At 59.9% G+C, this 26931-nt stretch overlaps 4 protein-coding genes across 7 annotated transcripts; 1 reads left to right on the top strand and 3 right to left on the bottom strand.

Moving 5' to 3' along the window:
• Positions 1-628: 628 nt before the first annotated feature.
• MGRN1 (mahogunin ring finger 1) lies at positions 629-8628 on the bottom strand. 3 transcript variants are annotated; one of them, XM_014075169.2, is made up of 17 exons: positions 8450-8628; positions 7974-8092; positions 7549-7637; positions 6723-6869; positions 6387-6504; positions 5938-6004; positions 5459-5511; positions 5039-5086; positions 4398-4466; positions 3984-4143; positions 3649-3758; positions 3063-3289; positions 2819-2942; positions 2395-2440; positions 2044-2148; positions 1606-1650; positions 629-1342 (listed from the first exon to the last, which is right to left on the bottom strand). In XM_014075169.2, the coding sequence occupies exons 1-16, from the start codon at positions 8535-8537 to the stop codon at positions 1610-1612; spliced, it is 1611 nt and encodes a 536-aa protein (XP_013930644.1). In that variant the 5' UTR covers positions 8538-8628; the 3' UTR covers positions 629-1342; positions 1606-1609. The 3 variants fall into 3 exon arrangements, with proteins under 3 accessions (XP_013930644.1, XP_013930642.1, XP_013930643.1); XM_014075168.2 differs by having other exon boundaries at positions 1324-1459; XM_014075167.2 differs by lacking the exon at positions 1606-1650 and having other exon boundaries at positions 8450-8627.
• A 1042-nt stretch (positions 8629-9670) lies between these two features.
• Positions 9671-17722, bottom strand: CUNH16orf96 (chromosome unknown C16orf96 homolog). The gene is given in 18 exon segments (XM_087729225.1): positions 9671-10459; positions 10622-10708; positions 11007-11106; positions 11300-11459; positions 11683-11769; positions 11849-11911; positions 12065-12183; positions 12270-12434; positions 12983-13057; positions 13159-13269; positions 13797-13867; positions 14116-14151; positions 14154-14346; positions 14491-14706; positions 15057-15143; positions 15744-15824; positions 15909-16013; positions 16558-17722. Coding segments are annotated over 18 exon segments (2550 nt in total). The 5' UTR covers positions 17203-17722; the 3' UTR covers positions 9671-10310.
• Positions 17723-17747: 25 nt separating this feature from the next.
• Positions 17748-23437, top strand: CDIP1 (cell death inducing p53 target 1). 2 transcript variants are annotated; one of them, XM_014075164.2, is made up of 6 exons: positions 17771-17885; positions 19067-19148; positions 19301-19386; positions 19468-19578; positions 20087-20351; positions 20595-23437. In XM_014075164.2, exons 3-6 carry the CDS (start codon positions 19302-19304, stop codon positions 20704-20706), a joined length of 573 nt encoding a protein of 190 aa, XP_013930639.2. In that variant the 5' UTR covers positions 17771-17885; positions 19067-19148; position 19301; the 3' UTR covers positions 20707-23437. The 2 variants fall into 2 exon arrangements, with proteins under 2 accessions (XP_087585090.1, XP_013930639.2); XM_087728964.1 differs by lacking the exon at positions 19067-19148 and having other exon boundaries at positions 17748-17885.
• Positions 23438-23696: 259 nt separating this feature from the next.
• HMOX2 (heme oxygenase 2) lies at positions 23697-26610 on the bottom strand. The gene is made up of 6 exons (XM_087728962.1): positions 26545-26610; positions 26178-26340; positions 25729-25846; positions 24889-25380; positions 24301-24421; positions 23697-24228 (listed from the first exon to the last, which is right to left on the bottom strand). Exons 2-6 carry the CDS (start codon positions 26294-26296, stop codon positions 24098-24100), a joined length of 981 nt encoding a protein of 326 aa, XP_087585088.1. The 5' UTR covers positions 26297-26340; positions 26545-26610; the 3' UTR covers positions 23697-24097.
• Positions 26611-26931: the final 321 nt, after the last annotated feature.

Here is a 26931-nt window from a genome sequence, read left to right as displayed (position 1 = left end):
GATTTGGGGATCAGGACAGGGTAACCCTCCCCAGCACTTGGCAAAACCAGAGTTTCAGCCTTGCCATTTGCCAGAGGGTTGGGTCAGGTGGAAGTGGCACAGAATTAGGGTTGGTGAAGTCTTGACGCCTCTGCTTTCTAAGGAGCAGGAAATCCCCAGCTTTTTCTAAATCTGGCCTGTTAAGAGGCTATTAATGAAGAAAAATACCATCTTTGGGCAACCGAGGAAAGCTTCGCCACTGTCCATTATAAACGCAAAGCCCTCTTCGCAGTCCAGTTGCCAAAATCCCTTACTTCCACTTTCAGGAAGGCCCAGAATGTGGGGGTGTCCACGCCCCCCACCAATTATCTCATCTGCCTCAAAAGCTGGTCAAGGCACACAACACCCCCCCCCCACGCTGGGAACCCCAGGGACCCCCTGCCTGCAAAGCAATGGCGGAGTTAACCGGCTGCTGCGAAGGCCGATGATGGGAGACAAACAACCTTGAGAGGCTGGAGGAAGAGCCTGGTCTGGTCACCCTCACAATAACGGTGGTGTTAGAATTTCTACTTCCCTGCTCTGGATTATCTCAGCTGACAAGCCAACACCTCCATTCCTCTTGCTCCAAATGATGAGCAGCACCAGAAAGTGACACCAAAAGGTTTATTACTATAAATATAGGAACACACCACCTAGGTGTGGAAAGAAGACAGGCACTAGAAGAGACTTGCAGGTGGGGAGGGCAGCAGGACAAGGGGCCTCCTGCACAAGTCATGAGGGCCGGCCTGGAGGGGGAGAAAGCCCCAGAACCGTGGCTACAATCACCAGGTGGCAGGGGCTGCGTTTGGCAGGGAGAGGGAGAGAACGGCCCTCTAACTCGCACGCCTGGACATGGGGAGGCGCTTGAGCGCAGCTGCTCTCTCAGAGGTCCCAAAGGGCCAGCTGCATCCAGGAACGGCCAAGCGAGAGAGCAGGGGCTTGGAAAGGGCCCCCCTGGGGAGAGGACGGCCCATGGCAGCAGACGGGGAAGGGGTCTTCCCGACCGCGGCCACAAAGGGGACATGCACGTCCATACAAAGACACACATCCAGAAAAGAGAGAGGGTGCTGGCCTGAGGCAGGCCCAGGGAAGGGGGGGGGGGAAACACGTCCATCTTGCTCTGTGCCTGCAGCTGTGTCCCTTCAGGGCAGGAGGGGGGGGGGGAGGAAAAAGGCCCCAGGCGCTTGGAGTTTGGTTCTTGGCCCAGGGACTCAGGGTGGGTTCGGCCCACTTTCAAGGCGGAGGTGAGGCTGAAGGAAGAGGAACGGCTGCCCAGAACTGCTGCTCCCTGGGTTCGGGAGGCCACCGGTGAAGTCAGAGGACCCTGGAGGAGAGAACAGAGGCAGCTGGGCAGTGCGGGAGCCCCGATGCTCCTGGGGCTCAGAGGGGAGCCGTTTGGCGCTGCAAAGCTGCTGGAAGAGCCGGGCCCGTTTCATCCTCCCTGGGTGGCAGTGGACAAAAAGGACCGACTGAATTCGCGGCTTCCCAGAGCCAAGAACAAGTGCCCGCTCGGCTGCGGCTGCCCTTTCCCAACCCAGCTTCGGAGAAGACGCCTGCTGACGCCCAGGAAGGAAAGCGAAGACGTACCGGCTTACTCCTCTATCCCAACCGAGCAGGCGTCCGGGCCAAGGGCTGCCCAGGCGGGGCAGGGCCGGAGGACAGACAGAAAGGAGGGAGATGTTAGAAAAAAGGCTCAGGCCAAGCATGGTGCTCCAAGAGGGAAGGGTTCCCCTCGGCCCCACCCCGCCCGCAAACAGACACTGGCCCCCTCTGGAGCCACCACTTCTCTCCCTCTTCAGAGCCACCACACACAGCTGGGCCTCTTACGCTGAGCTTCCTTGTGGAGGGAGGCTAGAAGGGCCAAGGGAGCAGACCCAGCTCTCCCCATTGCAGCCCCCAAGGAGTTACAGAGGCAAGGAAAGCAGGAAGAGGAAGGTGCGGAGAAGCTGGGCTATTTCCTACCAGCTTCCCGGAAGGAGGCCCAAGACCCAGGCCGGACCCCCTGAGCGCCTCCCCGGCCCTTACCTGGCAGGTAGACGTCAGCAGGCAGCTCACTCTCTGTTTTCTGGAGGGCCTCGCAGGATTTGCTGCTCTCCTGGACAAGATCCTTCCCGGAAGAAGGCTGGCTACCTGGGGGAAAGGAGAGGCGGCCTATTGGGAAAGGCTCCAGCCCGCTTCCTCTGGCCGCCCAGGACCCTCTCTTTGACCCCGGGGGCTTCCTCCGCGCACAGCAGGCCTCCATCCTCCGTCTTTGGTCCCATCCCCTTTCTCTACCAGGCCCTTTGGGGCTGAACTCTACACGAGGGAATTATCTGCCCCCCAGCAGCCTCCTTCCCCAAGACCTCCCCTGTCCTCCTGGATCCCCAGTGGGCTCACCTTGTGGCAGGGCGGCAACCGCTTCGGCTTCTTCAGCTGCCAGGCTCTGGGGAAGAGGAGAACAGGGCACGCTTAGCTCCGCACTTCCCTCAGATAGGGAGCTCTGCTGCGCCAATATTTCCTTTGATGTTACATGCCTGTCTCCGCTTTGCCAAAGAAAACGCTTCCAAGGCACAAGGGAACAGCCTTCCAGCCCTGGGGGGGGGGGGGGGAGGGTTTTGGTGGGGGGGAGACGGACGGACGGACTCCCAAACCCAGAGAAAACAACCATCAAGGTACGGTGCACTCCGGCGTGGCCTAAACTCTGCTTGCCAGACACGCGTGGCTCTTCCTCAACACGGCCTTCGTTCCACAAACCCTGGTGCCGGACTGACCACCGTCTGCCAAGGATGCGAGAGGCCTCCGGAAAGGGAGGGATGCTCACCTCAGGGGAGCCGTCTTCATCCAGGATGCGCCCGGTCCCAGCAAGAGGCGGCTCCAGGGCCAGGTCTTCTGAGAATTTCTCCTCATCTTCCTCGTGGATCGGTGAGGAGGGGGACCGGAGGGCACTGCGAGTGGGGAGGGGGAGGCTGCAGTGGCCGTTAGGGAAAGGCAGCATCCCTCCCTCCCTCCCTCCCGAAGGGAAGCAGGAGGGGGTCTGTGGGGACAGGCAGAGCAGGCCAGCCAACCTGTCTGGGGATTTGCTGCGCTTGTTCTTCTGGTGGCTGCTCTCCACACCTCCTCGGTCAAGCGCCACGAGGGGCCTGCTAGATGGAGGGAGGCCGTCCAGCACCCCGGAGTAGCTGATCTCGTCGTAGAGGGGAGCCGAGGGGATGGAGGGTGAGACGGAGCGCAGGCCGTTCAGGGCTTCCAGCAGGGAAATGGGCTCGTACCCCGGGGGGATGTTGTCCGAGCACTGCAGGGAGAAAGGAGGAGAGTCCCCCGCCGTGTCAACAGGGACCAGCACCTGCCTAGCTCTGCTCTCACAACCACACAGGAAATTGCCAGAGCCTGGATTTGTAACACAGACCCCATCTTTAAGGGCAACCCTCAAAGTTGGCGAGGAACATCAAGAATAAAAACCTCGGATAGGGACTGAACAGAGCAAACTTCCTTCCCTGGGGGCAGAGCGGCTTCTGGCCGAGCGCTTCCTTCCCTCCGGCCCTTTTCACAGCTTCCAGGCAAGGACGGAGCCTCCCTGCTGACCGAGGGAACTTGGGAGAAGGGCAGACCCTGGGTGGGCGGGGAAGGGGCCCTGCCAGGGATCCGGCTCACCGAATGCTCCTCCCGATCCAGGCTCTGGGCCAAGACGGGGCTGAAGGAGAGGGGCGACAAGGCCCCCGGCTTCTTCCTCACGGCCCGGATCTGCAGCAGCGCCCGGAAGGCTGCGGGAGAAGGGAGAGACATTCCTTGGCACCCAAAGGGTCGGGTACCCTAAGCGCCCACTGGCCAAGGCATTAAGGGTGGGGTGGCAAAGGGTCAGGCCTCTCGGCGACTCCTGCCCTTCTGGCAGCCTCCCTTCGGCCCCTCCAGGGAGCTTGTGGGGGGCTGATCCCAAGCCCCCAAAGGAAGGGGGAGCTCATCGGTGGGCCCCTTTCCCCCGCACATACGCAAACGGCAGATGGGACAGTTGTTGGCCTGGTAGCGCAGGGTGTCGGCGCAGGAGTTGCACAGACAGAGGTGCCTGCAGGGCAGGATGAGAGTGTCCCGCAGGTCCGAGAGACACACCACACACTCGTTGCTGTTGTCGCTGTTTTCATCATCACAGGGCTGTTGGGACATGGGGGGGGGGGGAATTAACTGGGAGTCCCCTCACCATTCTCCATCCACATCTCCCAAGTGGCCGGCCTCCCTAGTGGACACAGCTAACCTGAAGCCCTGCAGCAAGGGCAGCCGGGACCCCTCGGGCCACCCACCGCTTCCACTGACAGGAGAGGCCGAGAAGCCAGAGTCCAGAGTGCCCCCTCCTCAAAGCCCCCAGGGAGAACCGGCCTCGTTTTTTCCTGGCTGGTCTCCTTCCCTACCTTGGTCTCCTGGTTATTCTTGTTCTCGATGCCGTAGATCTCCTGAAGCAGGTAACTCACCCGGTCCACCTGCGGGGGGGCGGGCGAGGGGGGGCAGAACAAGCAGAGACTCAAGCACTGACTGCCAGTGGACGTCTCCCTGCCCATTCCAAGTAGATTCCAAATTTTTCTTTCCAATTAAAAAATGACTAAAACCCAATAAATAACCTTTCTAAATAGCCCCTCAAGATTTGGGCCCCAAAGAATGCTTGAAGCTCCTTTGAACTGGAACAAGGAGGAGCCCAGCTCAGCTGCAGCAGCAAGGGACGCTGCAATAACCTCCTCTAAGGCCTCCAAACATTCTTCCCCCCCACCAAGACCCAAGAGAAGAGGGAGCTGCGGGTCCCACCCCTCCTCCCTGCTGTCAGGCCCAGCACTCAGCTCAGAGGCTCTGGAGCAGCATCCTGGCCAGTACTTGGGGGGGGGGAAGGGGGGCAGTCTGGCCATTTCCCTGCCGACCAGCAGAGCTTCCCAGTTGTGAGGCCGGACTCCCCAGCGCCCCTTGCTGCCCTGCTGAAACCAGGAAGCGAGTGAGCACGGGAGGGGCTCCCCTGGAGCAGTGTCCCGTCCCCCCCCCCCCAGGATTGCGGGGAAAGACTTACAATCTGCTTCTGTTTCAAGGGCTTCACAGAGAAGCTGCCATCCACGTGCTAGTGGGCAAGAAAGGAGGGAGGCAGATTAGCCCTGCCGGAAGGGAACCTAAGTAGCCCAGATTGCCTGCAATGGAAACCCCCAGCCCAATTTCTGAGGTTGCTGCAGAGATTCCTGAATGTGAAACATTACAAGACCCAAAGCTCAGGGGATGCAAATGTTTCCAGCTGAAGCAGAAAAACGCATCAGTCAAAGCGCCACATGAAATGTTAAGCAGCAACCGAACCCAGTTTATACCTGCAACTACTGGAATGCACATCCCCAGCCCTCCAGATGCCACGCTGCACTTGAAAGGTAGGCATCCAAGCCCTGGACAAGGCCGGCCATTGGGGGAGGGAAGGAATCCAGAGTCCTGCAAGAGAACCTCTTACCTTCTCGAAGGCAGCCAGGAGGATGTGCGCATGGCCAGTCACTTCCACAACAACTAGGAGGCAAATATAAGGCCTGTGAGAATCCGGCTAGGAATCCAGCAGCTGGACCGAGCTGAGAGGAGATAGCCAGGCAACCCTTTTGCTGGGTGAAACCTCTACTGGAGACCAGCTCTCCCAGCCAAGACCGGAGGGGGGGGGGCAAGGGGTTCCCTTGGGATGGAGGCACAAGTGGACAAACCCCAAGGACTGAAGGAAGCAGCTGAGGCTGGGATGTGGGAGAGCTGGCAGAAGGGGAAACCTCTTCTCTCCAAGCATCCCAAAGGACTGAAAGGTTGGGACCCTTGCCAGCTTTAGTGGAGTTCAGACCACTCAACAAATGGCCGTCCAAGCCCCTTTGCCCCCCCCTCTTCAACCCCCCCCCCCAATTGACATAGCCCCATGGAGGACTGCCCAACTACAGGCACAAATCTGCCTCATACCATCGCCTTCGTCTACCGTGGCTTGGATGACCACTGGAAAAATGCCCCGGTCCAGATCAAAGTTCAGCTGGAAGGAAAGGCCGAGAGATTAGCCGCAGATTGAGAGCACAAGAGAACATTCCTCCGAGAGGCATCCGAGTAGCTGCTGGCTCATTCCTCTCCTGCTCTGTGACGGAAGACAAAACGGCTCCCCGGACAGAGCAGTGGAGCTGTGACCGAGGCAATCGAGGCCAGGCAGACGTGGCCTTCCTGCCCCCTCAGATCCTCCCTGTGGCTCCCACAGCTGCACTCGTTTCCCAGAGCCAGGCAGGGCGGCTCTGGTGCCACCTGAGCCCCATGGCTCTGCATCCAAGGCCCCGAAGAGAGACCAAGGAAGCCAAATCTCCCAAATCAGAAACTGCCCCAACTCTCCTCTACTCGGGAAGCAGCTAGAAGATGGGCAGAGTCACCTCTTCATCCTTCCAGCTGGAGAAGTCGATCTTGAAGGAGGGCAGGGAGAACTGCTGGTTCACCCCTCGCTTGTAGTGCACCGTCTCCGACTGCAGAGAAGGGTTCTTTGTGCTGTAGCTGCAGATGAGGAACAAAGTCAGAGACGCCATCCCAGGAAGGAGCGCTTGGCTCCACCCCTCTTAATTCCCTCCCCCCCCCATCTCTGCAAATCTTGGAGTCTTGGAGCTGCCACTTGTCAGCCGCAGCCAACTGAGCAACACTCCCTGAAGTGGCACCAAAAGAAGCCAGATCCGAGAGGCCCATTTGTTGGTCAAGCCCACAATCCCTGCACTCACACAGCCATGCCACCAATCAGCTCCTCCGTTGCTTGGCAGTAGATGGTGATGGCGACCCGGGCATCTGCATCAAAGGTGAACTCAAGGCTGTATAAAGCCTTCTGCTTCCCATTCTCCTCTGTGGGGCTGTCAACATCTTCTTTGTACCTGTGCCAAGGAAGGCTAAGTCAGCGGCAGAACAAAATGCCCCCACTGCATCTCCTGGATGACCAAAATGTCAATTTGGCAGCTGAAGTCTCTCGATCTCCTTACGTCTCCCAGTCAGTATCCCCAAATATTGTTTCAGAAACTGCCAATCTCTGCTAAGGGGCCTCCAAAGAGTTCTTTAATACTTGTTACCTGCTTTTTAAAAAAAGTTTACAATATAAAATAGTAACAAGAATAGACAAAAAGGGTTTCTTTTTTTTGATAGCTAGGGACGGAGTCCCTGATCAGCATGTACATCCATCTCACCCTTTATCTTCCCTTAGTTTCTCTGCCCGGGCTCTACTTGAGTCTCTTGGTCACTTCCTTCCAAATTAAACCCCAGCTGCCGCCTGGCCATTTATGAGAGGCCGTCAGAGACAGGAAGATCAGCTAAAGGCAGCCTCAAAGGGAGCATAAACAGCAGGCGTTTGCAGTGCTGAAGCTCAAACCGAACTGACCCTGTTTGGCCACAAGTGAGAGACGCCATCTCCCATCTGCCAGTCATTGGCAAAGAATCAAAAGGGTGGCAAGGGGATTCCTGGGCAAAGGGGAAAACAACCCACCAGAAGGCAGCCCTGCCTCACACAACCTTCCCAGGAGCCGGAAGAGCGCCCAACCGCCAGAGTTTGCCTTGAAGTACCTGACCAGGCGCAGGGAGTCTTTGCGGATGTTCACCAGGCTCCGGAGGGTCTTTACTGGTTCATGAGGGGCCGGGGTCACGTAAGGAAACTGGAAAGACAAACCGGGAGTCTATGAGGAGGCAGAGTGAAAGGCAAAGCGGATGGGAGGATACAGGATGGGTTTAGGATATCATTAACTACAAAAACAGAACTGCACTCAAACTCAGAATTTAGAAAAAGCGTCCATTAAAATTCAGTATTTCCAACATTCGGTGGGGATTTTTTTAAACGCAGTGCAAATTTTGAGAACTGTTTTTTGAAACACGTAGATAAAACTAATATATAAATATGAGCTTATCCCTAGAGGTACCTTCCCCCAGTTCATTTGGACCCCCAGGAAAAGCCGGGTTCTGAGGAGAAACGTTCCCGGCCTGCCTGCGCTCACCTGGACGGGCCGGTTGCCCAGAAAGTTCAGGTCCATGTTCTCCCCGAAGAGGTAGCCCTCGGGATGCGGCATGTCGAACTTCTCGCCGCCCATGAAAAAGTGGCTGGCAAAGTAGTTGCCTGGTGCCCAGAGGAAGGAAGAGAGGGAGAGAGAGAGGGAGAGAGGGAGAGAGCCTTCCACGGCTGACCTTCCCGCTTCCCGGGCCTTCCGCACCGCCCAGAGGACCCCGGCAGCCGCAGCAGCAGCAGCCTTCCCAGCGGCGGATGGCCCAGGCTGGCTCCGGGGCCCTCCAGCTCGGCTCTGCGGGGAGCCCGGAGCCGCTAGACCTCCGCAGCCGCGGCTGCCGCCCGTTGCTCGGGCTCAGGTAGACTGCCCCGCGCCAGGGAAGCTCTGCTCCTCTGCCCGGGAGGCCACGGCCCTCCCCAAGAGGGGAAGGGCGGAGGGCGGGGGCGGCCGGAGCCAGCGCGGCGCCTCACCGGACTTGGGCGGGTAGCGGTAGGCCGAGTTGGCCTGGATGTCGATGTCCTCCACGCCGGCGATGCGGCGGCTGAGCAGGGAGCCCATGGCAGGGCAGGAGCTGGCGGCGGTCGCCCCTCTGTGTCGCCCGTCAGGCAGGCCTGCAGGCCGCTGCCGCGCGGAGCTCCACGGGAAGGCGAGTCATCCCTCCCCGCCCGCCCGGTAGTCCTCGGCCCGTCCGACAATCCGTGGACTACGCTTCCCGACAGGCACCGCGCTCGGCTGGGAAAACAACAAGCGCCCGTCCGCTGGGGCCGCCCTAAGAGGAAAGGGCGGGAGCCGCGACCGCCAATCAACCCGAGAGCTGGGAGAAACGCGAGCTGTGGCCATGGACGAGGGCGGAAGCCGCGCACCGGCAGAGCATGATGGGAGTTGAAGTCCGCATTCGACAGGCAGAGCTGGAACGGGGCTCCGGACTCTATCCAGGGTGCTGAAGGTCGGGGCCGCGCCCCGCTTCCGCGCCCTGCCTCAGCTCCGCCGGTGGAAACGCCAGCGACAGCCCCCGAGCAGAGCCCCAAAGCTGAGGCTTCTCAACCGCCATCCGCCACAACCTTCCCCCCCCCCCCCCGCAGAAAAGCCATAGAGGGCTGAAAATGCGGCGGGAGCCAGGCTGGAGCAGCAGCACCGCACAGCTGCCCACCAGAGCTCCTCTCCCGGGGAGGCCGAGGGCTGGGGACCTCCCCAACCCGGACGAGGCTGGCAGCTCCTGCAGTGGCCCTCCTGGGAGTCAAGGTGCTCCTGGAAAGGCTTCAGTGGCCCCTGGAGGTAGAGAGTCAAGAGCGGAGGCTGCCCGCCTACCTGCCCCTCAGGAGCTTCCTTTGAACCCCCAGCCACCACCCCAGACAGGACAGGGAGGAAAGGCAGCTCTCTGTCCCCAAGGGCCTTTGGCTTTGGAGGGGGATAGTCTGTTGCAGGAAAACAAGCCCAGGCCCACACTTATGGGAATGTGAAACCCCACAAGCCTCCAACTGCACCTCACAGCAACATGTAGGTTTTAGGCACCAGTATTTCCTCTTTTTAGCTACCGACCAGCTACTGGACTGATTTGCTTTGACCAAGGCATCGCATGACCATCGGGGTGCCTTTCCCTCTCTTGCTAACCAGCCTCCAAAGGAAACTGCTGAGGTTGGAGGAATAAGAACCAAGCTCCTTGCAGAACAGAGGCAGCACTTCACAGCATGTAGAAAAAGAATCTTTATAGAATCATTTTCTCTCTAGATGAATGCTTTCCTGTGCCAAGGCTGAGACAGTATCAGGAATATCTCCGGGGTCCCATGCGGAAAGGGAAGGAGAGGCTCATTGGCCAAGCTTCTGAAGACGCCAGGGCCCAAACTGGAACCCCTGGCAGATCTTGGCCCCTGCGACACTTGTCTTCACTGTCATCATAATGAATGTTTGTTTGTTTTTTAATCCTGGTTCACCACGGAGAGAAGCACCATGTTAGCCCATGATCTGCTGAACATCTGACGTACGTCGGGCATGATGGTAGTGTGGACACAGCCGCTCTCCTTTGACAGCCAGGCAAGCCTGTGGCCCCTGTTTCAGATGGACAAGAAGCAGCTTCTTCCGCTACGGCATCGGAGATCTGGCAGGAACGACCAAAGCCTTCAGGGAAGGAGTCTGCTAAAAGTTATGGCTGCCCCTAGAAAGACACCATAATGGAGGTTGTCTGAAAGGCCCGGCCCAGGTAACCCAGTTGAGAGGAAAGGAAGGGAACCCCACAAGACGCCTCCACCTCGACCACCTCCTGTCCCGTCTGGGAGGAACCTGGCGGGTATTTAAGAAGAGAGGTGAAATGACGTTGGGCTCATGGAGTTGAGCTCACAGGCCTGGAACGTCCCTTTCGTTCGGAACGTGGCTTTCGCTGAGGGCGGCACTGATGCCTGTTCTGTCCACAGGATCACAGCTAAGCTGTTGCGGTCGCTGGTTGCTGTGGGCTATTGCAGACCCCACTCGATGGAGGACAGAGGCTGGGGAAGGGAGAAACCAGGCAGGGAAATCAGACTCAGGAGTCTTTCCCAAGAGCCGTTTCCCCCCCGTGTTACCCTTGTCCTGCTCATATTTCACAGGGAAGGACGTGGCGGGAGGACCCCGCAGAACAGAACGACTGGAGCCCTGCTAGGCCGACTCACAGGGGTAGGGCACCGCACTGATGTCCGCAAAGGCAGAGCGGACTCTCTCCATTCGCACTCCCGTCGGAGGCCGGGGAATCTTCAGAGCTGTGTGGGGAAGAAGCCAACAGCCAGGCGGTGAGGAGGAGGAGGAGGAGGCTGCCAAGACTCTCCGCATGCAGAGTGGGGTGCTTGAAGTGAGGCGTGGCTGAGTTGGGGAACGAGGGGAGCAAGCCAGAGCAGCCCACCAGGTTCTCCTGTGGCTGGGGAGGGGATTTCCAGCCACTGGGCTTCCCCTGGGAGAAGAGAGGTGCCTCCCCCCAAGAGCCCTCTCGAGGATCTGGAGGTGCCAGGCTGGGAAAAGGTGGCAACCCTCCCCGGCATGCAAGGTGGCCAATTCACCCACCTGCAAATTCCTTCTGCAGGGCAAATGTCCGCTCAGCTGCATGTGAGCTCACTCGGCCTTTGTAGAGGACTCCGTTCACCCCCAGAATGTCCACTTCAGTCTGGGACAAGAAATGCACAGAGAGAGAAGGGGCCTCCCATGGGGCACAGTCCCTGGCCCCACCCCAGGAGCAGGAGGAGGTCAGGGCCTTTTGGGCTGTTCCTGAGAAGGAACCTCCGTCTCCAGAGGCTCAGGAGCATCTCTCCCTCCCTCCCTCCCACACCGGCTCCTTGTAGGCCCTGAGGGTGGCTCACGTTGTCGTAGGTGATGGCAGTGGGGTCCCCATAGGGATAGAGGGTGGCGAAGTCCTGAGCCCGGGACAGGTGCTTGAGGGCGCAGGCTTGCTGCTGGGTTTGGCACTGCCAGCAGGTCTGCAAAGGGGGGTTGCCACTCATCTCGCTCGGATCTTGATCCCTGGTGGGAAGGGAGCCAGAGGCCCTGCTCAGCACCAGCAGCAAATGGGCCAGCTGCCATCTCAGGTCTCCCTGCCCCAGAGACACAGGCCCCATGTGCGGGGCAAGCCTCCTATCCAGCAGGGAGACGCTTCCTCTGGGTGTGTGCAGAGTGCTGCTCCCAGAGCTCCCCCCCCCCCAGCCGGCCCAGGGAGCCCCCCCACTCCCCCAGCCAAGTCGCTGACCTTTTCTGCTGGTGGAAGAGGTATTCGTAGCCACCGGCGCTGACTGGGCGGGGCTTCAGCGTGGCCTTCCGGACAGTGATCATGTGCCTGGGAAGAAGGGCGGGGCAAATGCAGCGGCTGCTCCTCCATCCGCTGCCCAACCCAGAAAGGCAGCAGGGATACTTACGGCCCGGTCATCATGGTCACTGGCCGGTCGCAGGAGATGCATTTCACTCTCTCAAAGAGCTGCCTGCAGGGCACAAACCAAGGGCGGTTGCGCCAGGGCCGGCCACATCCCCAGCTCCACCAGCCTCCCTCTCTCGGGCCCACAGAAGAGGGGGCGCCTCTGGCAGGCTATGCAACAGCATCCTCCCCCAGCTGGGCTCTGCCCTCCCCTCCTCACTTCTTGAAGCCAGCTGCGCTGTCCGCATCAAAGCGGGGGCCCTCGGTCAGGTACTTCTTGATGAACTTCCACACCTCCTCCAGCTGCCGGCTCACGGGGTCCAGGGCCAGGCGGTCCAGCTGTGGGGCAGCAAGGATGGCTGAGTGGGCCGCTCTGGGGCAGCCGAGGGTCCCCTGGGGGGGGGTGCTAGGCAGGGAGGGGTCACCTTGCAGTCCATGTCCACAAAGAGCTTCTCCAGGGCCTTCTGCCAGTCCTTGTCCTGCAGGGACATCTTCTGCAGCAGCTCCTGCATCATCTCGCTCAGTTGGCTGGTGGCCAACTGCAGCTGCCCGTGGTTGACCATGGCCTCCAGCGCGCTCTTGTCGGCTTTCTGGGGCAGAGAAAGCAGGTCCTCCCTGAGCCCCAGGAGCTGGGGGTGGGGGGGCAGGGGAGGTCACCAGGCCTTGGGAGAAAAACCTTTCTTCCCCCTGGTGGATCGATCTTGGCACCAGACTCCCTGGCAGCCCAGCGGAGGAGGGAAGGGCCTTTGGCTTCCAGAAGGGCTGCTGTGGTTTTGATGGCTGAAGGCGAGGCAGGGAATCCACTCCCGGAGTCACTGATGGGGTGCATGGAGGCCCAAAGGGAGCTAGACCAGTTGAATGTCACCCCCTTAAAGGCACAGAAGCCCCATGACTGCAAAAGGGGCCTCTTTTCCCAAGAGGGGATGGTGACAGGAGGACTTCGCTTAGTTACTGGGGATCCTGCCGCAGACATACTGAAATCTCTGGGATTTCTCTTCTGTCTGAGACGGGCTGACTTCAGGTTGGAAAGAAGCCGCCAGAGGCTTCATCCAAGCCAGCTTCTTTTCTTTTCCACCCCAGAGGCCAGATTGGGGGTGGGGGAAGGATCATCTCCTCCAGTCCCCAGGGGACTCCTCACCACATTCATCTCCTCTTGGATCGAGTCTTTGTCGGCTTTCTTGACATCCAACTGATGCAACAAGTTGCGTAAGATCTGCAGAGGGAGTAAAAGCTCCATTTTCCCCTCCTGCTGAAACTGCCTGGGCTGCTTCCCTGCTTCTCCGCCAGTCCCTGAGTGGCCAGAGGGCCCCTCACCTGCAACTCCGTGCTGCTCCTGGATAACCTCTCCACTCCCTGCTGCAGGTTTTCAAACTGCTCCCTCAGCTGCTCCACCTGCTGCAGCGTCTCTTGCAGAGACTCCTTTCCCTGGGGAAGAAGGCAGCATCTCCATCCGCTCCCCGGGGTGGCCAGCAACTCTGGCCCGAGTCCAGCCACTGCTCTGACCAGCACCTTCCTTGAAGAGGCCCAGGGGGATGCTCTGCGGCGCCTGGGCAAGCCTAGACCTGATTGGCCGTGGGCTGTTCTTGCAGGCAGGAGCCTCGAGGCCTCCAGCAGGCAGGATTCTGGGGTCTGTCTGTTGCCCAGGGCAAAGGGGGCTTCCACCCAGAACCTCCTGGATGACGTGCCCTCCTCCCCTCAGTGGGCTGCTGAGCATGTCCAGACCACGGGGTGAGATCTGCCCCCTTGTTGTCCCTAAATTTCTAGTGTCCTGCAAATCCTACACACACACAAACACGCCCCCAACAGACAATCTCCCTCCCTCCCTCCCTGCCCCCCCCTCTCTTTGTAGCTTGGCTTTGTGCGTTTGTGGAACTACATTCATGCAGGCCCCCCCCGCGTGCCCACCCCCTGCCAGGCGAGGCTCCCGGGGGGGGGGGGAGGAGGGGGTGTACCTGCTGGCTTTGTGTTTGCAGTATCTCCATCCGTTCCAGCAGCGACTTCAGCTCGGGTGGCATTTCAAAAGCTAGAAATGGGGGAGAGAAGGACTTATGCCAGGTTGCTGACTTAACCAGCCTGGGGAGGGGCGATGAAGCTGGAATCCGCAGGAACAAGAGCCCAGCTGATACTTGGTCTGCGGACCTGAAGGCAGATAGAGGGCCTCATTCGGAGGGCCAGGAGACAGCGCCCCCAGCTGGACATCCATCCCAATTCTCCCCAGGGAGCAGCAGCAGCTGCCCCCCCACTCCCCATAGGTGCTATCCTCGGGCTCACCTGCAGGGCCTGCTGGGTACTTCAATTGGGCCTCAGCTGAGCGATGTGCTTGAGGAGAGCTTCATGCTTCTCCGGCAGTTGGCTCAGAACAGCCAGGATTTCCCGAGATGTCTTTCTCTGCCCCGGTCCTCTTCCTTCCTTTCCCTGTCCTTTCTCTCTCTGCCCCGGTCGTCTTCCCTTCTGCCCCCGTCCTTTCTGCCCCTGTCCTCTTCGCTTCTGCCCCCGTCCTTTCTGCCCCGGTCGTCTTCCCTTCTGCCCCCGTCCTTTCTGCCCCTGTCCTCTTCCCTTCTGCCCCCGTCCCTTTTCTCTCTGCCGCCATCCTCCTCTTCTCTGCTCCTGCCCTTTCTCTCTCTGCCCTCGTCCTCTTCTTCTCTACTCCTGTCCTTTTTTCCTCTGCCCCCCTCTTCTTCTTCTTCTTCTCTGCGCCTGCTCTTTTTCCCCTGCCCCCTCTGTCCTCCTCCTCCTCTTCTTCTTCTTCTCTGCTCCTGTCCTTTCTCTCTCTGCTCCAGTCGTCTTCTTCTCCTCGGCTCCTGTCCTTCTTCCTCTGTCCCAGTAGTCTTCTTCTCTGTCCCACTCCTCTTCCTCAAAGGTCTGGAATGGCAGAGCAGGAGGGGGGCTGTGCCTTGGAGGATCTCCTCCAAAAGAGGCACTTCTGCTATCCAGCCATAGGGCATCGGGGGGGGGGGGAAGCTGGCTGCAGGGACTGCTGCCCACCACCTTCCTCACCCGAGCAAGGGGGGTCCTGGCCTCCACCCCATTCTTGCTGCACTTTGCCTTCCCAGGTGAGTCAAGAGGATCCAGTTTGTCCAAGGATGCAAATTGACTCACCTGTGTGTTAGCGGGCTTGCTCCCATCATGCCAAGGGAAGTAGGCAGGCAGGGAGAGATGCTGGGTGCCCCATCTGGGCCTTCAGGGCGAGGATGCAATTCAGCCGTACTTACTTTGCCGGTGAGCGTCTCACAAAGGGCACTCCAGGACACCACCTTTGAGGCACTTGCAGACTGGCTGACCCGTTCTTTCACCAGGCCCTGTGCCCGCAGGGGAGAGGAGAAGGTTGAGCCCGCTGGGGAGGGGGCAGTCGAGACAGGCGTTTGCTTTCAGAAGCAGCAGAGGCTTGTTTTAAACAGAGGCCGAGAGGAGGACTGGAGCCGCCCAGGGCCCGTCTGCAAAGCCCAGGAGCATCTGTCCAGGGGCTGAGAGGTGAGAAAGGGCTACTAAGGAGGGGATAATGGTGTCCAAAACTGGACAGGAAGCCTACACATGAAAGAGGTTATGTGTATTTTTAATTAAAGTTTCAGGTGTCCCCTGTGGAAGTGCCACTCTGTCATTCTCGGGGAGTGCAGTAACCACCTAAATGCTCTCCGGGCCTAGCCAGCCTTTGAAGAAGTGTGTGTGTGGGGGGGAGAAGGAGGTCCTTGAAGTTGCACCACATCATCTCATCCCTCTTTCCACACTCCCTGGTGCCCTGCCTGCCCACCTGAAGGCCTTGCCACGCTCCCTCTGTCAGGAGGTTTAACAGGGGTGGCCGCAAGGGGCAAAGGGAGAGGCAGAGAGGCAGGGCATTGGGTTAACGGGCCTGGGGGGCACAGAGAGAGTGGCAAGGGCGTGAGGGTTCGGGATTCTCTCACCAGTTGCTCCTTCATTTCTTCCATCATCCTGGCCTGTTTGTCCAGGCCCAGCAGCTGCTTTTTCATTTCTTCTCCGTCGATCTGTTAATAGCAAAAGCAGCATCAGGGCTGCCTCCTGGCGAGGATCACCAACAGCTCCCTTCTCTCTCCCACAGGACCGCTCACCTGGGCAACGTCTCCTTTCAGCTTCTCCAGTTCTTTCTGAAAGCCTTCCGTGGCGATTTTCAGGGAGCAGATGTTGTTCAGCAGGTCCTGCAACGTGTTCATGGCCTGGATGGGAAAACAGGAGGCGTCACGGAGGGCCAAAGACCAGTGAGTGGCCGACGGAGACTCTGCGTCGCGTGCAGGCTGTTCATAGGGTTGTTGCAATCGAGGGAAAGGGCGGGGTGGGGGGGGGCAGGCCTTCCTTCCTTCTCAGAACCTTCCACAGCCCCACAACTGGACAGGAAACCTCCAACCCCTTTATTGTGCCTAAGCAGCCCCACAGTTGCTGGACCAGAGGAAGGTGGGGGGTAGGAATTCGGAGCACTGCCCAGAGAAGGACCCTCCCTCTGGGGGGATTTACTCAATGCCCGGAACTCACATGGTGGAAAGAAGAGATGGTGGAAGTCTTTAATAGGGCGCTGGGGAAGGGAGGAAGCCGTCCTCAGGCCCAAAGGAGCCACGGGGCGTGTTCCCCATTTTGGGTTGCCCAATGCCTCTATTCACCCAGCAAGGATTTCTCTGTTTGTGATGGGCAGCAGAGGTCTGGGGAGCTCCAGGCAGCCCTGGGGGTGGTGCTGCTTGCGAAGGGCAGGGCGAGGGGCCGCGTTACCTTGGTCATGCCCTCCTCGTTCAGCTCCATCTTCCTCTTCAGCTGCATCATCTGCCACATGTCCAGGGCGGGCTGGCCCAGGCCCTGGCTGCGAGCCAGCAGCTCGGCCGTGTCAGGGGGCTCATTCAAGAACCGGAGCTGCTTCTCCATGGCACCGATCCTCTCCAGCATCTGGTGGAAGATGGAGACCGGCGCCTGGGCCGCAGGGAGGCTCTCGGTGGCTGCAGGGCCCCCGGGGCTGGGGGGCAGCTTGGTGGCCGAGGTGGCTGCAGGGCCCCCGGGGCTGGGGGGCAGTTTGGTGGCCGAGGTGGCTGCAGGGCCCCCGGGGCTGGGGGGCAGTTTGGTGGCCGAGGTGGCTGCAGGGCCCCCGGGGCTGGGGGGCAGCTTGGTGGCCGAGGTGGCCGCAGGGCCCCCGGGGCTGGGGGGCGGCTTGGTGGCTGAAGTGGCTGCAGGGGCCCCGGGGCTGGGGGGCGGCTTGATGAACTGCATCTCCTCCGCCGACACCTCCTTCCTCAGGTCCTGCAGGCGGAGGTGTTCCACCAGGCTGTGCAGGAACAGGTGCAGCGCGTTGAAGTTGACATTGCCCAACTCCGGCGTCCCGATGGCCAGGTTAATCAGCTCCACGAAGGAGAGGCTGCGGCTCATGGTCCCGCTGCCCTGGGGAGGCTCGCGGCTCGCAGGCGGCCCCGGGCCAGGATCCGGCAGCTGCGGCGGGCGGCGGCGTTCTGCTCGCGGGAAAGTTTTTCCCGGTTGCTAGGAGACCCGGAACGCGGCGCGGGGGGCGGAGGCGGGCAAGCCGGGAGCCGCTGCCGGGGGCCCCGGGCAAGGCGGGCCCTGGCGCCACCCCCTCGCATGGGCTCGGCCTTCCAGCCCGCTCCCACAGCGCCTCTTCCGTGCTCTGCCTCGCACCGGGGACGCCGGCATCTCGGGGCTCCCGAGTGCCCCCATCAGCCACACCAGCCGCACCAGTCCCACCGCTTCAGACAACCTCGCCGACACGCGTCTCGGCCCCGGGGGAGGAGCCTTCCCGGCGCGCGGGGGCCCTTTCCCGCATTTGGATTGGTCCCGTCCGCCCCGAGGCCCCGCCCCCTCTGCCGGCCTCCGCAGCGGCTCCCTCCTCCCGCTCCGCAGGTGAGGCGGGGGGGGCGGGGGGGGAGGAGGGGGGGCAGAGCCTTCTGGGCTCCCGGCGCGCGGCCTGCCGGGGCTTGTGGTCCCCCGGACTACCCTTCCCGGCAGCCCCCGCGAGTTTCTCCGCCAGCCCCGTTCTCTCCGCCCGCGCCGCCGCACCTTCTGCTCCGGAGCCCCCGGCCTCGCAGACGCCGCTGCAGGTGCCGTCCGGTCGCCCTCCGAAGGGAGCCGCTGGGTCCGCGGGGGGCGTGGGGGCGGCTGCGGGGCTGGGAGGGCCCTGGGCGGGCGGAGGGTCTCCGGAGCCGCTAAGGGAGGGACGGGAGGAGCGGCCTCCCCGCCGTCTGCAGGGGGGCGAAGCGGAGTGCTGTGCCCGGGCGCCCAGGGCCCACTGCGGCGGAGGTGGGCGAGGGAGGCCGCCGTCCGTCGCCGGTTGGCCCCTTCCCCCCCACCCGGCCCCCCCGCAGCCGCCCTTGTGCGGGGCCCCCGGGGGCTTCCGATGCCCGGGTGGGGGCGGGGCGGGTCTCCCGAGTGGGCGGTAGCCGTGCCCGCCTTCTGCCGGTGGGAAAGAGGGCCAGGCCGCCTGCCAGCTGCCCTCCCGGGAGGCTCTGCTCTTCATCCCCGGGGCTCCCCGAGCGATGGGGGCGCGTGCCCAGGTCTGCGGGAGGGGAAGCCGGCCCTTTCCCCCGAGGGGAGCCCGCTGCCCGGGTTTTGTTCCCCAGGGGGCCGCTGGGTCTATTGCGCAGAAGGAGCGCCTGGACTCTCGTCCTGCGGTCGGGAGGGTTTGTGGTGCCTTTTGAGCTGCTGCTCTTGTTTTGGCCGGAGAGGAATATTTCCTTTTGGGGTAACCGGCCTTTCCTTTGCGCTGAGCTTGCTGGGATTTGGGGAGTGTCCCTTGGAGGGCAGGAGGGTCTGTGCCCACTCAGGGGTGTGACCTGCGTCTAAAGAGATCTGCCTCCCTCCTTTCCCTTTCTCTGCACCAGTCCTGTGTGTCCCGTTCCCATCCAGGAAGGGGTCTTTTCTGGGCACAAAGCCTGCCACCTTTGACCAGGTGTCCTAAAGGGAGCCCACAGTTGTGCCCCCACCTGCAGTCTGACAGGATCCTCCTGTGCCCCCCCCCCAAAGGGTCAGTCTCAAAATGGACCCCTCCCTCTGGGGCTGGAAATGCATTTGTGGTCCTGGCTGATGCTGGCGACTGACTCCCCCTGCAGGGACTGTGTGCCCAGAGGGATGAATTCGCATAATGGCCAGCAGCCTCTCTGTGATGCTGGGAAGGGGAAGCCTTTGGGGAAGGTGGGGCATCCCTTTCCTTCTGGGGAGCGGAGCCAAGCACCCCCCTCCTGCTGGCCCTCCGTCTTCATCTCTCTCTCTCTCTCTCATTTAGGGCAGAGGCCTTCAGGCCAGGGCAGCAGATGGGCAGGAGGGAAGCCCTGATTTCTCCTCTTCCCCGAAGTCAACAGCAGGAGGTTGGGCCATTTGTGGGGGTCTTTGTGTCAAGGATCCCATGAGGAACCCCCCCCCCAATTCCCCTGGCTGAGCTCTCAGCTCTTTTTCTCACCCCTTTCCTAGTCTGCCCGCCTCCCATCTCAGCATCTCTGCCTCCTTTTCTTTCTTACAGCATGTCCAGCGACCCTCCTCCACCCTACCCCGGGGGGCCATCCGCCCCCCTCCTGGAAGAGAAGGATAGGTTCCCCTTCCCCGCAGGTGAGGCTCTTGCTTGTGACCCTTCACCCACCTGGCCACCCTCCTCTCCATGTGACACCCACTTCTCCCAAATCTTCTCAGGTTGGAGCCCTCCATCCATGGGGCAGCCCCCTTCCGATGTTGGTCCCCCACCCTATGAAGCAATGCCTCCCCCCCAGCCGGGCGAGAGCTCGATGGCCTACTCCCCCCCTGGTGAGTGGCGTGGGAGATGGGGAGGGCTTCGACACCACCGCCCCTGGGTGTGTGCCAGCCTAAAAGATGCCGAGGGTTAGGAGTGGTTGGAGTGGCACACAAGCCAAGCGTGGCAGAAGCCCTGTGGCCGCAATATCAAGGCAGCCTATAAATCTCCAAGCAATGCGGGGCCCAACACAGTTAGACCTTCCAAGCGCCAGAGAAGAGAAATAAGGCCGGGGGCTGCTCTGGGCGGAACAGCAGGTGGCTCTCTACCTCGGCCTCGGTTCTGTGTTGCCCTCAAGTGGCCTTTGGTCACAAGGCCACGAAACCCAGTGCAGCAGCCGGCCAGACTGTGGTGCCCTGAGCAGTCGCTCTGCTGTGGAAGCTGTGAGTGCAGCCAGGACGGAGGAATCGGGACAGGCCGATCTCTGCTTTCCTGGCCTGTTAGTATGGCAGCGGCCGGGCAAGGAGTCCGCCTGGGAGCCCCCTGGGCCTTAAACGGGTCCCTTCTTCCCTGCCTTTGTAGGCGGCCACTATGGGCCTCCGGGGCCCCACGCCCCCACGGACTACTACCTTCCCCCTGGGCCCTATGCCCCTGCTGGAGGGCAGACGGCAGCTGTGCTAGTGCCCTTGGGCACCGCAACCACAGTGACGGTCCTGCAGGGCGAGATATTCCAGGCTGCCCCTGTGCCGACCGTGTGTCCGCACTGCCAGCAGGCCATCACCACCAAGACCAGCCATGAAATCGGCCTCATGAACTTCCTCCTGGGCTTCTTCTGCTGCTTCATCGGGTAAGGGGGGGGGGGAAAACCCGGCTTTGGAGCAGGCTGGGGGTGGGGTGGGGGTGGAGACGGGTAGGGGGGGGGCAGCATGCCAGTCCCTGCAAGCCACTCCTTTGGGGCAGGCCGTCTAGCGGGTTCCCGGTGGAGGGAGGGAGCATCCAGGGTTGTGTTTCCCTGCCCCCCCGCCCCCCCCTGGCGAGTGGATGCAAAGAAGCCCCTCCCGCCCCTCACCGTTTCTCCTCTCCTCTGCAGGTGCAGCCTGGGCTGCTGCCTCATCCCCTGCCTGCTTGACGAATTTAAGGACGTGACCCACACCTGCCCCAACTGCAAGGCCTACATCTACACCTACAGGCACATGTGCTAGCAGGGCCTTCTGAAGGGCTGAAGAGCTCTGCTGCTGCTGCCGCCTCCGGGTTTGCCTTTCCCCTCCGCTTTCGTGCTTCTCTGCTCTCCTCCTTCCTTCGCCCACAGGCGCTGGGGGGGCTGTGCTGCCCCCCCCCAAAGGCTGCAGGGGGGGGATCTGTGGGCTGGCTCCTGGGGGGAGGGGGCAATGTGAAGGGGAAGCTGAGCCAGCCGGGTGGCTCTCCTCCCCCAAGGCAAGGGGCTGCTGGTGCTTGGCTGGGAGAATGAGGGCCCCACCTGCAGTGAGGCCTTGGCACTGATCCGAGAAGGAGCCGTCCGTAGGTGCTCTTGGCCTTTTTTTTTACATTTTATTTTCTTAATTAAAGAGCTTAAATAGCAAAAGCACGAACACATTAAAGTCAGAGAGAGATAGCATAGAAGTACAAAGTAAGGAAAAGATAAATAGGACAAAGGAAAGGAAGAAAAATAGGTAAAGTGGCTTCCCGTTTTCATCACAAGTAAAAGCAAGTTTCATATTGCCCCCTACATAGTTACAAATATTTTTTTCTTCCCATCTCTTCCATACATAAAATCATGAACCATCAGCTTTTCAGTCCTGGTTTTAGCTAAAGATCCAGAAAGTCCATAAACCAGAGGCTTATAAAAATGTGCCTTGATTTAACCTTGATCAAGCAAAGCAACCGTATATTCCTTTATTTTACTTCTAACAATCTCGATCTTCAATTCATTCGGATGCAGCAGCGTTTTTCTGTTGGTGGTTTGAGGCTTTAACAGGCCCAGTGGAAAGCCACTGTCCAAGTCATTGTCCTGGCTTTCCTTTTGCATTTGCCCTTTGATTTGCTAAGCCTTAACCTATTATTTATCCACTAAAAAGTCCTCATCAGGGTCCTTCTCTTGGCTCTTGTCATCCCCACGCTTGTTCCTCTTAATTTTATTTCCAGTTTGAGTGCTTTGTCTATTTTGTAATCCATACCTTTTTCGACCCAATATTTCTGATTCCACTACTTCTGCATCAAGTAAAATTTGTTGCACTTCTGTCGTTCCTTCATCTTCTAGAGTGTCTATCCAGATAAACGGAGATTGCTACCGATACTGTTAATACTGATTTCTGGCCCTATTCTTCAGAAATCTTTAATTTAAATGTTAATGGTATAATTTTGTAAATCCTAGAGACAAGCTGGAGTTATTGTTTTTGGGGGGCTGGATTTTAGTCCCATCTATAATTTAATCACAGGGCCTGTCATCTATGTTATGACATGGTAGCCAAAATAATTCTGGTTCTTACAAAAAGCTATTTATATTATATAGTTAATTTTATGGTAGAACTTTCAATATTCCAATTTCTGGAGTCTTAATTTGTTTATAACTATTTCAAAATCTTGTTCGGCTTTTTGCCTTTCATTTTGATTTTTTCAAAGTTCCGAAACTTACAGTTTTTCTTTTGTTCACGATAAACATTTATTCAGTGTGTGACATTTCAAACGTGTCCCTCTGAAGTCTGTCAGCATTAAGATGTTCAAATGAGCGGTTTCCAAAAGTGCTTAGAAGGGATGTTAATGAACTTCGTGTCCTTTAAAAAGCGTAGCCCAATCCCTTTGTCTCCTGGAACTGGGATCCATACTAGGCCAGTCCCACAGAGTCCCCTCACAAGGAGCGACTCCCCGGAGCCCACCACGTGGGCAATCCCTTTAACTCTGGAGGAGTTCCAAAGATCCAGTCTACTACTCTCCTCTCCTCTGGTCTGTCTCTGCTCTCTGCCAAGCTCCCCCCCCCCTCCCAGAAGTCCAGAGCTGTTGGCTCTTCTGCGTGTTCCAGGCGTTGCTGAGGCCCACCTACCTTTCTATCCAAGGAAAAGCTGGAAGGCTTCATTCTGTGTTGGTGGTTCCCGCTTCTATGGCTGCTCCTTGAACTTTTGGAGAGGCGGTTTGACTTTTTGATTTTGCACAGCTCCGCCTGCTTTCTAGAGTATGGCCAGGCACCGGAAGCCAGTCTGCCTCTTGCCTGGCAGAACGAAGAAGCAGTGGCAGAGTTGCTCAGAGACCTCATTCAGGAGAAGGAAGAGGCCCAGTCAGTGTAGGGCACCCCACACGCAAGCAGCGAGAGCCGCCTTCCCAGCATCCCTTGTTTTGTCTCAGACATCCCTCTCAACTAGGGTGGGCAATGGCACCGTCCGTCTTAGCTGGACCTGGATCCCGTTTGCCCAGGTGTGCAGGAGGCCCAGAGCCAGCCCTCCCCCCCGCAGATATTCCTCCGAGCCGTCCCTGAGCCGAGAAAACGTGCCTGTCCCAGGTTCCCTTTGTGATCGCTTGTTGTTTCAGGTACTAAACTTAATTAACTACTTTATGGAAATGTGAAAACCCCGTAGAGACACACGCCATTTTGCACTAGTTTTGCTAAAAAGCCCTTGTCTGACCCCAAGGAACCGGGGGCCCAGGAGCTCCTGAGGTTTGTGATGGGATAGCAGGTGTCTGGTCCGAGTCCTTGGTTCCGTTTTCCAGAGGCTGAGCTACCTTGCCTCAAGCACTTGTGCCCCCGTGTGTGGTGTTGCCCAGGCACCTGTTCGCCCAAAGGCTGCCCACGGAGGCTGCAGAGCACAGATGGGCCGGGCCTGGCCTTGAGGGCTCCCTGAAGCACTTGGAATCAGCAGGGAATTCTCATCCCGTTCTTCTTAGAGGGGAGTCACCTGTCAAAGCTCTTCCATGTTTGTAATCAAATAAAAAGACTGACCCTCAGCGAATGTGTGTGCTGTCTGTCTGGGGCATAATCCAGAGCCTGGCTGTTGGGGGGCGGAGGGCCCCCCGGAAAGGAAGAAGGGTTTATGCAGGAGGGGGCAAGGGAGGGCCGGAGCTCATTCTGACCCTCTTACCGGTATTTCCAGAAGGCTGGGCAGTCCGCTTACATGCCCTCACGTGCCAAGTGAAGACACACATGAGGCAGAGAAGCAGGACTGTCACAGCCTGAATGCACCCTCCCCAAATCACGCAAACGGCAGAAACCAAATATCAGTTTTATTACGTCAGAGGCATCGCCATAGTCTATAAGTTACATGAAGGTGAAACCACTTTCCATATGTACAAACTGGGGAGCCCTTCTGCCACTAAACGGGAGCCAAGTGCATTCTGCACCCGGGGGAGAGGACTGCCGGCCTGTCCCCCCACCTCCCGCCCTCCATGGAGCGAGGAGGAGAGACCCCCTCAGGCCCCCTCTCTCCCCCAGCCGATAGCTCAGAGTTTCTGATGAGTTCTGCTCCTAATTGTTTGGACACACAGGCGTTTGTACACTGGGTTTGGGTTTAATGTTTCCTCAATTAAATCCGGCATGAAAAATCCACTTATGTCAATGGAGAAAAGGAGCACTTTCTTCAAGGGCCGGTGGGCGGCCGGTGCCCAGCCTCACATCACGTACCAGGCTGCAATGCCAGCAGTGACCGCAACGCAGGCTGCCAAGACCAGCTGGACGGTGGGCAGCTTCAGGGCAGCCAGGGCGAGGTGGCAGGGGCAGGCGGCAGCGTCCTTGGAGCCGGCTGGGGAGGAAGAGGACCGTTAGAGGCTGGAGGAAGCCGGAGGGGGGAGAAGGGGAAGGGGGGGGGACCTACCGAGTTTCGAGGAGTAGTAGGGGCACTTGCGCATGTCTCCCTTCCCATCATGCACTGGGAGGCCGCCATCTTGGGCTTCTTCTGGTAACAAAGCCCCGATCTTGTCCAGCTCCTCAAAGACCTGGAGACAAAGTCCAAGGTTGCCCTGAGCTGAAAGGCATCGCCAGGAGAGCTCAGCGGATCTGGGCCCAGCCGTTGTGGGCGCTTCTGGACTCTAGCCAGGCAGCAGCAAAGCAGAGCCGCCCCGTAGCAGCAACCGCCTCCGAGAGCCATGGGCCCCAGGACTCTCTCTGCTCCCTGGAGCAGAAAGGCTGGCTTTGCTGCCAGAGGGTGCCAGGCCTGTCCCTCCGGGCGTCCAAGCAGGAGGCCGGCAGCAATTGGAGGTCTCCTGGCTTAAGCCCGAGAGGCCAGAAAATACGCCCCTCATTTGGGCCACAGAGAAAGCTGAACTTGGCACCGCTGGCTGTTTCGGGCGTGAGCTGGGGGAGAAGGCAACGGGCGGGCAGCCCCGCAGGGTCACCTGGCCTTGGGAGAAGAGCCCCCATCCAGCCCCAGGAGGAGGGATTCTGGGCTTTAGCAGCCTCACACCTGCATGTTGAACTCAAAGGCCCGGTTGGCCTCCCTGACGATCCTCTCCTTGGTCTCCTGGGACACATCCAGGGCATTGAGCCGGGCTCGGTAGAACTGCTTGAACTGCTGGGGGTTGGAGATGTTTTCAAACATGTAGAAGTTGATCCCTTCTCCGCTGCTTGGCAACTTCAGGGCGCGCTGAGCCACCCTCTTCAGCACCTGCCCCCCGGAAAGGTCCCCCATGTAGCGGGTGTAGGCATGGGCCGCCAGCAGCTCCGGCTCCTGCTGCCCAACGTGATGGATGCGATCCACGTAGCGCTGGGTGGCTTCTGAGCACTGGATCTTCTCCTCCCAGCTCTCCCCGTACAGATACTCCAGGTCTCTGGCTAAGGCTTCCTTCCGGTGCAGCTCCAAGGGGAAATACAGAGGGGTGAAGCTGGGCTGGTCCTTGTTGCGCTCCATCTCCTCCTCCAGCGCAGAGTATGTGAAGTACAGGGCCGCTGTGCCCAGCTGCAAGGGAACAAAGGAACTATGAGAGGCCAGGGGATACCAGCCTACCCTGGTGTCCAAGCTGTTGGACTGCTGTGCCCGAGGCCACCTTGCTCCCTGAGGCCAAGGTGGCAAAAACAGCCCCAAAGGAGGTTCCATTTTCAATGCTTTGTAAGCCAGGAAAAGGAGATACAAATCCATTCGAGGAGCCCAGAGAGATCTTCTGAGATGGAGGGTGAAGAAGCCAACCCTCTTCTGCCACAGATGCGGCTCTTCCGCTCCAGAGCAGGGCATCCATCCGAATGGGCTGAATTGGTCTCCTGACACCCCCCCCCCCCAGACCCAGGACGTGGGTGAAGCTGGACACACCTTGAAGAGCTCCCTCTTGATGTGTCCCTTCAGGAAATCTTTGACAAACTGGGTGTTCTCAGCCCGGTCGTGGGCCTCCTTGGTCCCTTCCTTCAGCAGCTCGGACAGGTCTGTGGGGCTGTGGAGAGAGAGGGGTCTGTCCCGCTGGGGAGAGTGGCAGGGCCCCCCTGCAAGCTCACATCATCTGCAGGCAGCAGAGCAGGCCCTCGACTCTGGGGGACACCGAGCAGATCAGGCTTTGCACCACAAAGAACTCTCCCTCTCCCACCTCCTGCACCCCAGGCCCTGCCAGGCAGAGGAGGGCTGAGTCAGACTGGCACGGGCAGCCCCGGAGGGGGCCAACGTCTCTGTGCGCCAGGATGAAGCGCCCCCCCCCACCCCCAAGGCCGCCTCCTGTGGGGGAGCGCTCCAGCCCCCCCCCCGCCCCTCTGAGAAGTAGGAGACGCTACCTGGAGGCCTTCGCCGCCTCCTCCTCCTCCTCTTCCTCCTCCTCCTCCTCCTCTTCCTCCTCCTCCTCGAAAGAACGGCTCTCGGGCTCCTCCATCATCTCGGTAGCCTCGGTCGCCATGGCGCCTCGCCTGCTGGGCTGCAGTCCCGGTTCAGCTCCGACTCCTGCTCGGAGAGAGCCCGCCGCTATTTAGCCTCCCGGGGGTCCCGCTGAGGCGGAGCGTCGCAGTGCCCGAGCGGGGCCGTGGGGAGCGCAGCAGCCTCCATGGGAAGCGCCACGAAGGGAGGCTGCCTCGGGGGCCCCGCCGGGGAAGGGGCCGCCCCGCCTTTGCCGAGGGGCCGCGCGGGGGACGGAGGGCCGCCGCTCACCTGCCAGCCGCCGCCGCCGCCGCTCCTCCTCCCCCCCCCCCGCGCCTCTTCCGGTCACCCCGCGGCCGCCCGGCTGGCTCCGCCCCCCTCTGTCACGCGGACAAAGCTCTCTGAATATGCATGAGGCGCCTCCGGAGGCCCACAGCGCCCCCTGCAGGGCGGTGCGCAGCCGCTCCCGTCCGCCCTTCGGCCGAGGGGCGTCGGCAGAGCGAGAGGGCGCCCTGGGCGGTTGCGGGGCTGCGTCTCGCCCTCCAAGGGAGCCACTTCCGAAGGGCAGAGGCGGCAGATCCCTCCGGCGGGCCTTCTAGGGCAGTCCAGGATTCCCACGGTGCTCCTCTGCTTCTCAGCAGCCGGATTCATGTTCCTGCGGGCTGGGCTTCCCTTCCT

The sequence above is a fragment of the Thamnophis sirtalis genome, unplaced genomic scaffold (assembly GCF_051295495.1).
Source record: "Thamnophis sirtalis isolate CommonGarterSnake01/CBP01778 unplaced genomic scaffold, rThaSir2_p1.2 scaffold_14, whole genome shotgun sequence".
Lineage (NCBI taxonomy): Eukaryota > Metazoa > Chordata > Lepidosauria > Squamata > Natricidae > Thamnophis > Thamnophis sirtalis.
The sequence above is the reverse complement of the archived record's forward strand: the minus strand, read 5'-3'. Positions and strand labels throughout refer to the sequence as shown.

Bases quoted from the DNA above. Each gene is read 5' to 3' on its own strand.
- MGRN1 (XM_014075167.2), bottom strand. From the start codon at position 8,537: ATGGGCTCCCTGCTCAGCCGCCGCATCGCCGGCGTGGAGGACATCGAC. The intron at 6,505-6,722 runs GTGAGTGCAGGG...CCTCATCTGCAG, and splicing joins CTGATTGGTGGCATGGCTGT to CTACAGCACAAAGAACCCTT. The intron at 3,759-3,983 runs GTATGTGCGGGG...CTTCTCCCGCAG, and splicing joins CTGTCCCATCTGCCGTTTGC to CCTTCCGGGCGCTGCTGCAG.
- CDIP1 (XM_087728964.1), top strand. From the start codon at position 19,302: ATGTCCAGCGACCCTCCTCCACCCTACCCCGGGGGGCCATCCGCCCCC. The intron at 19,579-20,086 runs GTGAGTGGCGTG...CTGCCTTTGTAG, and splicing joins GATGGCCTACTCCCCCCCTG to GCGGCCACTATGGGCCTCCG. The intron at 20,352-20,594 runs GTAAGGGGGGGG...TCTCCTCTGCAG, and splicing joins TTCTTCTGCTGCTTCATCGG to GTGCAGCCTGGGCTGCTGCC.
- HMOX2 (XM_087728962.1), bottom strand. From the start codon at position 26,296: ATGGCGACCGAGGCTACCGAGATGATGGAGGAGCCCGAGAGCCGTTCT. The intron at 24,422-24,888 runs GTGTGAGGCTGC...CTTTGTCTCCAG, and splicing joins CCTTTGAGTTCAACATGCAG to GTCTTTGAGGAGCTGGACAA. The intron at 24,229-24,300 runs GTAGGTCCCCCC...CTTCCTCCCCAG, and splicing joins CTACTACTCCTCGAAACTCG to CCGGCTCCAAGGACGCTGCC.